Consider the following 7,409-nt stretch of genomic DNA (forward strand, 5'->3'; position numbering starts at 1 on the left):
TCCTCGGCAACGCACTATGGACAGACGTGGCTTTTATTTTTGAACGTCACAACCGGAAGTCTTATCCCTCGCGGTAGCAGGCTTCAAAATTGGCAGAATCTGCAGACACATTATTATTCATGGGATTTTTGGCCTTTGTCTGCGAGGCTGCAGAACCCGACCTTGTTTTACATCTACCTTCTCTCATTTCATTTGACAGCGACACCGAGTAATCATCCGTGCCCCAATGTGGGCTTCGGACCCACGGACTCGTGTCCAGGAGCAATCGCCATGTCAGTCTGCACTTTGCAATACAGTATGACATAACACCACCACCGTTTCTGTTCTCCGCATACAGCATCTTCCCGACGATACACAGAAACAATGACCTGATTTATCTCAGTCAGCAGGGGACAAAAGACTCCCGTTCTTCCCGTGTTTTCTGTCCTGGCACAAGGGCCTGTATACAGGAAAAGGTAACGCACGTAAGCGGGGTTTCATGTCATTCCCCTGACCTCACAAATATTCAGAAGTAGCCCAGCCATCACTCCTTGTTTCCTTTTTCTATTTTGGGAAATTGCTTGTTGTGGTTTTGGCCTTTAGAGGGCTCACTCACACAGCTACTGCTCTCTGCTCTGTTGGGGGCAGATTCTTCACAAATACAGTCTATAAGACAATAGGCGGAGAGTGTCAGAGAGAAACCTTTGCTGTTGCCAAGAGCGGCCAGCTGTTTTCATGTCATCTACTGATATGTTTACTTACTCCATTTTATGCCAGCAGTCCAGTCCAATGTCCATACTCCGGGCTGTGATAAACAAAGGCTTGTGTGCCGGGACTGTAAGGTAAATGGTTCTTGTGTAAACAGTTGTGGTTACCAAGGAAGGAATGCAAAGAATACAAAATACTCTTTCACATATGCTTAATCTTGTTATTATGTGCCATTTCTTGTATTTCAAATTTTAACAAAATGTAAAGTTAGGACTGCACCACCTTTTGCCTTCTCTGGCAAAGCTATGCCAGTCGTTGCCACTTGTCCCTTTGGGCACAGGAGGGTCAGTCATACCAAGTAAAATCAGATAAACAGTACAGCGGGCTGTACTGTACGGTTGGCATCAACGACAAGCCAGAAAGTGCCATGAAATGAACATCGGCCTCCAAGACTTTGTCATCTCTCCGGAAGCGATCACGAGCTTTCCTTACTGCAGGTATTCATGTTTCGTCTTGATGCCAAGATACTCAAACTATGCTCTCAAAGAAAGTGACCATAGCGTTGCACCAACGCCTCTGACACAGTCTCAAGCAAAACATGCAGATCAGAAAATTCACAAAGGTGTTGCAGGGCTTTTGCACTACATGCATTACATTGTTCTTCCCTGTATAATGTATCTGTGGTGAGTTTACTGTGGAGATTTAATATTACGTTTTCATCTATGAAGATATAAAATGCCAGGCATGGGCAGCCAGCTCCTTTTTCATTATTCCCCCCACTATTAGAGCCTAATATGGGGGTGTAATAATTCTTTTGGTGCATAGAGACAAGGTCATGCAGCTAATGGGATGCAGGGGGCCGGGTTCCTCTGTGCAGCGCCGCCTCTGTGTGCTGTTGTGGTTTTTACTCGAACTGGGACGTGCGCGGTATTTACATTGTTGTGTCGGGCTGGCCGCTCACACGTGCCGCCGCCCGTCGTCTTCGTCGCCGGTTCACGGCCTCGCCGGCTGCCACGGGCACTGCCCACAGGGCGAGGAGCTGTCCGCCGCCGCTCGCCGCTTCCCCTCCCATCGCGTCCCTCGCAGCGGTCTCCGCCAGCATCTCGGCATTAGCGTCGCGGGAGAGGAGTCTCGGCCGACTCTGCGGGTCCTGCGAGGCGCAACGGCCGGTTTTTCCCGTAGCCTGCCCACCTGCAGGATGCTGGGAGGGTGAGTCCTCTGGGCGCTCCCGTTCGGGCTCCGAGTGAACGGCTTTCTTTTGGGTGATGCGCGGAGGGGGTGCTCGGCGGGTTGCAGTCTGATCGGGAAAGCCCCCATCCCAACGGGAGATCCATGCCCCGGTTGTTGTACCGTTTCCGTCATCATGTCCCCAGCGTCGGCCGCAACGGCCAGTGAGAGCAGCACCACCACCACCGTCCCCGAAGAGGAGTCGGACAGCCCCCGGGAGGAGGTAAGGAAACACTGTTTCCAGCGTACAGGCCAGTTTTCTTACCTAAATGCATGTGGTGGCAAATCCAGCCTTGAATTAGTGGGACATATTTCATTGATATCGCAGTGGAATCCCATTGATCCCACTGTAATAATCAGATTTTGGAGATTAGGGTTTTAATCGGGGCCAATGTACACGCAACACTTGGGAATTAAACTGGAATTTTATTGTGACAGTTAATGTATTAATGCTAATGTGCAGTAATACGTGAACCTGTGCACCCCAAGCGCGCACCCGAGTGCGTGGACGTGCACGGATGTCCTCCTGTTTGTCTCCCCCTCCAGACAAGTGGTTTCCAAAAATGGGGTTCGGGGACGTCTCGTGGGTCCCAGAAAGGGCCCGAGCGGTTCCTCAGGGAAAGTGAAACTGTCTCGCTGCCACAGTTACAATGGGAGAACATGAGAATGTCTGCTATGTTCACGGGTTTCCACAGTTATTTTCCCACAAGGAAACCCCCTCACATGGAACTACATCTAGGTGGGTTTGTTACAGAGAGATCTTGTTCCAGGCAGTAAGTTATACGCTCTTGTGAGGGCAGATGCGAAATGTTTTAATAACTGACCATATTCTGCTGCTTTCCACGTCCTGAGTTTGCATTGACGCCACTAAAACACACAGACACCCCCCCCCCCATAGGGTAATAGCGAGATTCGTTAGGGATTTTTAATTTGCCCGAGTAACAAACGTAATCCTCTTTTTCAATCAGTAGTTTTTACTTTCCTGTCAGTGTGTAGACTTCCCCTACAAACACACGCCGGACAAGTTACATATCCATTACACAAGAGGGTTTTTATGTAACCTAGCTGGTCTTATTATGTCAAGAGAAAGTGTCCATGAGTGTGAGAAGCACTTAGTTAAAGGAACCACAGTGACCCCATAAAACTGTGAAGCTTCTCAACTCTGGAAGGTTCCGACTGGAGCGTTTGTTTTCTAAAACACTGATCACATTTCTTAACAGGTGTTTTTGTTTTTTATATCTGGATTTTACACTTCCTGAAGCAACAACTTGCATTTATTTCTAATGCCTTTTTTTTTTAAACTGATATTTTCATGTTCAAATGCAACACAATTGCAAGCAAATGTCAAAAATCATATCAGAGCCTCCAAGTGACTGAACCTCAGAGGCTTTTTATATCATTTTACACCACATTTGTGTTGAAATCCACCCCTTTTCCAATCTAGAGGTGGATTTTAGATCCAGCAAGACACATTAAAATCACACTGTAACAAGACTAAATTTTGAACTTAAGCCCAGTTTCCAGTGCAACTTCTTGAATAAATATCTTTTTTTTTTCTTTTTCTGCTTCACCAAATCCATGTTGGGAATCAGAAAATACTAGTGGTTTCTCCTCTCTCACTGGATCCCTGCATGACAGGTACACGAGGCACGCTCTACCCCTGTATGCTTAATAAAATGTCCTTCTTGCTATTCAGCCACGCCAGAGGAATTTCCTTCTCTAATGTATCAAAGATGTCAGCACCACTTTGTTCATGTGGTGAGTCACTTTTCTGCTATCCGTAGGCCTAATAAACAGCTCTGTTATGATCTCCAGCAGGGGCTTTTCAATCGAAATGTTATATGTTATAATAGAATAATAACACTCTAGTAAGCCTCCAACTATTTGTCCCTGAATCATCTGTAAATTTGCCTAATAATATTATTCTCGAGGTGAAAGGTGAAGCTTTATGAGCTACACCTTAATTTACATGTCTACAAGTCTCTGTATATAACTGCTGTTTCAAGGTTATATTTGCTTCCTTAATTTCGGCGCACATTTCTAATCAAACACTGCAATATGCAGACATATTTTCCTTCCATGTCAATGTGGGCACATTTTTTTCTGTTGACTATTTCACATGCAGAATGATGTTTCGTGCGGTACAACGGTTCATCATTATTCCTGCTGCTTGAACAGAGGCTGCAAAATGTAACATGAGCCACAAAGTATGTCATGTTGTATTGATTATAGTTGTCAAGCGTGTACAGGATGCTAGTGAGTAAATACTCCCACTGCAGTAGGTTCATGTCAGTGGGGAATTTCAGTGTTAATCCCTTTTGCCCTGTGGGGTGTAGCCTCGGGTTGGTACGGGACCATGTGACCAAGGTGGGGAAGATAATTATGGAGAAAGGACATCTATTATTTATGCTCATCTGTCACTTGAAGAGCACAGAGCTGACATTTTGAATTCAATACATCAATGCAGTGATGCTGGTTGTTTGACTGTTGTGGTCACTCATATGTAGGGGCTGACTTATGGGCTGTCATGTGTGTTAGATGGAGAGGATACGCTTTGTTTTTTAATTGAATCAGTGCTGCTCCAGTACAGTCTTAAGTGTTTGAGCTTAAGTGGCAGACTCGGCCTTAGTGTGGTGTCTGTTATGCAAATTTTCTTGAATGAATTTTGTTATAATCCATCTTTCCTGGGGCTTTTGAATCTCTGCCAGGTTTGTGTAGCAGTGCTCCCAAAAGGCGTGACTAGCTCTTGATGCAGGCAGTGGGGCTTGCTGTGCCCCGTGGTGATAAAGGATGGCACCGGCTTTATGCTGCCAGAGTCAAACGACTGCTGTTTTCTGGCTGGCTTGACATTAAATGCAGGGTCTACCCCTTAGAATATTTCTGTTCTCTTACTCCCTCTCTATCCTCAGATATCATAAATAAACACACGTACCAGGGCCATGTGCACACCCACACATCAGTCAAACAGAAGCTCAAAGGGCTATTGACTGAAAACAAGGCATATACTTAACATCGTACTTTTGCATTAATCAGACATTTTGCTTGAAGTTGATTGTACGAGTGGGCGAGCCTTTTGATTATAACAAGCACAGACCAAGACATGAGCAATTGGCTCACAGCTCATGCATAACCGATGCAAAAGCACTTACAACACAGAAAATTTTCTTAAATATTTTATATCCGGGAGCCACTGCTTTTTAACTGTTTCTAACTCTATACCTAACAGATTTTTAGGTCATATGATAATCAGTTGCATTACAATTTTTGTATTAAAATGTGTAATGAATATAACCCTTTAGGTTCCTCATTGCTTTGATGCTACCACACGTTTTCACACACACACACACACACACACACACACACACACACACACACACACACACACACACACACACACACACACACGCACACACACACAGACACACACACACACACACACAGTGATTTTGTTCATGTCTCATTTACTTACTAAGTAAGAATGTTGAAAAAATATATTTACATTATTGTTCCAGAGACTTATTGCCGTTTTCTCATCTTGTAGCAGCGGCCCCAGAAACAGTCCCTGACTAAATCCTTGTGTCAGGAAACCCATTGGAAATGCCTGCTGCTATCCCTGCTGATGTACGGCTGCGTCGGGGTGATGGCCTGGTGCCAGGTGACCAAGGTCACACGCCTCTCCTTCGACAGTGCTTACAAGGGAAAGTCTATGATGTACCACGACAGTCCCTGCTCCAACGGCTACATCTACATCCCTATGGCCTTCCTGGTCATGCTCTATGTGGTCTACCTAGTGGAGTGCTGGCACTGCTACACCAGGAATGAGCTGCAGTACAAGGTGGATGTGGACACTGTGGCCGAGCGCATCCAGCGAATGCAGCAGGCTACGCCCTGCATCTGGTGGAAGGCCATCAGCTATCATTATGTCAGGAGAACACGGCAGGTGACACGCTACCGTAACGGAGACGCCTACACCACTACACAAGTGTACCATGAGCGAGTCAACACCCACGTGGCTGAGACGGAGTTTGACTATGGGAACTGCGGGGTTAAGGACATTTCAAAGCACCTGCTGGGCTTGGAGGGATTCCCTATCACCAGGCTGAGGTTCACTAAGTGCTTTAGCTTTGCCAGTGTGGAGTCAGAGAACTCCTATCTGACCCAGCGGGCCAGGTTCTTCACCGAGAATGAGGGTCTTGATGACTACATGGAGGCCCGTGAGGGAATGCACCTGAAGAATGTAGACTTTAAAGAGTATATGATTGCCTTTTCTGACCCCAGTCACCTTCCCTGGTACGCATCTAACTCCACTTTTTGGGTGGCAGCCGCTTTCACCCTCTCCTGGCCTCTGCGGGTGCTGACAGAGTACCGCACTGCCTGCGCACACTACCATGTAGAGAAGCTGTTTGGATTTGACTATGTGCCAGCAACACCATCTGAGGAGCGGCCGTACTGCCGACACATCCCACGAGTCAACACAATTGACAGCACAGAACTGGAGTGGCACATCCGCTCCAATCAGCAGCTGGTGCCAAGCTACTCAGAGGCAGTTCTCATGGACCTGGCCCAGCTCTCAGGGAGCTGTAACAGCTACTCCATATGTGGAGGCTACGGCAGCTACAGGCAGAACTGTGAGCGGTGCCACCGTGCCATCAGCAGCTCCTCCATCTTCTCTCGCAGCGCCCTCAGCATCTGCAACACAGGGAGCCCCCGCATCCCCTTCAGCGCCAGCCGCTTCTCACTGGGCCGCTTGTACGGCTCCAGGCGTAGCTGCCTGTGGAGGAGTAGCGGGAGCCTGAATGAGCGGTCCTGCCCCACAGAGAGCACGCGCTGTCTGTCAGGCCAGCAGAACAGTGAGGAGAACCCTCCAGCCTATCAGGATGCTCTATACTTCCCAGTGCTCATTGTACATCGCAATGAAGGCTGCCTCAACCATGACCACCACTCCCTGCACAGAAATGGCTCATGTGTAGAGACTTCCCTATGACCCACGGCTAACACGCTTGTCTGAGCAAAGAATATAATGATACAGGCACAAAGTGAGAAACTTCTTAACCCCTGGTCTGGGATAACATTGACCTTTGCTTCTCCCTTCTAAAACAGAGGTAACTCAGTCACCTACAAGCTACCACAAACAAGGATTTGCTCAAGTTTTGAAAGCCACTGTTGACTCAAACAAACCGGAAACAAAGTATGTCTGGGAAAATCCTTACAGTACACTTAATAAGTCAGGGAAAACAAACTCGATGTTCTTGATGAGACTGCTGTTTAAAATATATGCGGCTTTAAAGGACCATACTGCCATAAAGAGTCAAATAAGCAAGGAATACCGAGTGGAGTCACACCCTACCGTAAATGCCATATTTGTAGATCTTAGTCCCAGAAGATTTGCAATGGCCGGAGTGACACTTTCAAGTATTTGGTTCCTAAAATTGGTTTTGACTCAACGGTAGCCTAGGACTTTGCCAAGACATGAAAGGGATATGACAATTAATGAA

The 7,409-nt window shown here is 46.9% G+C and overlaps 1 protein-coding gene across 1 annotated transcript; it reads left to right on the plus strand.

Moving 5' to 3' along the window:
* The first annotated feature begins 2,023 nt into the window (after positions 1-2,023).
* Positions 2,024-6,898, plus strand: tmem151ba (transmembrane protein 151Ba). Its single transcript, XM_040125786.1, has 2 exons — positions 2,024-2,137; positions 5,456-6,898. Exons 1-2 carry the CDS (start codon positions 2,051-2,053, stop codon positions 6,896-6,898), a joined length of 1,530 nt encoding a protein of 509 aa, XP_039981720.1. The 5' UTR covers positions 2,024-2,050.
* Positions 6,899-7,409: the final 511 nt, after the last annotated feature.

Source organism: Xiphias gladius, chromosome 4 (genome assembly GCF_016859285.1).
Source record: "Xiphias gladius isolate SHS-SW01 ecotype Sanya breed wild chromosome 4, ASM1685928v1, whole genome shotgun sequence".
NCBI lineage: Eukaryota > Metazoa > Chordata > Actinopteri > Istiophoriformes > Xiphiidae > Xiphias > Xiphias gladius.

Excerpts from the sequence above, each read along its gene's own strand:
- tmem151ba (XM_040125786.1), top strand. The coding sequence starts at position 2,051 with ATGTCCCCAGCGTCGGCCGCAACGGCCAGTGAGAGCAGCACCACCACC. Across the intron at positions 2,138-5,455 it reads CGGACAGCCCCCGGGAGGAG|CAGCGGCCCCAGAAACAGTC; the intron begins GTAAGGAAACAC and ends CTCATCTTGTAG.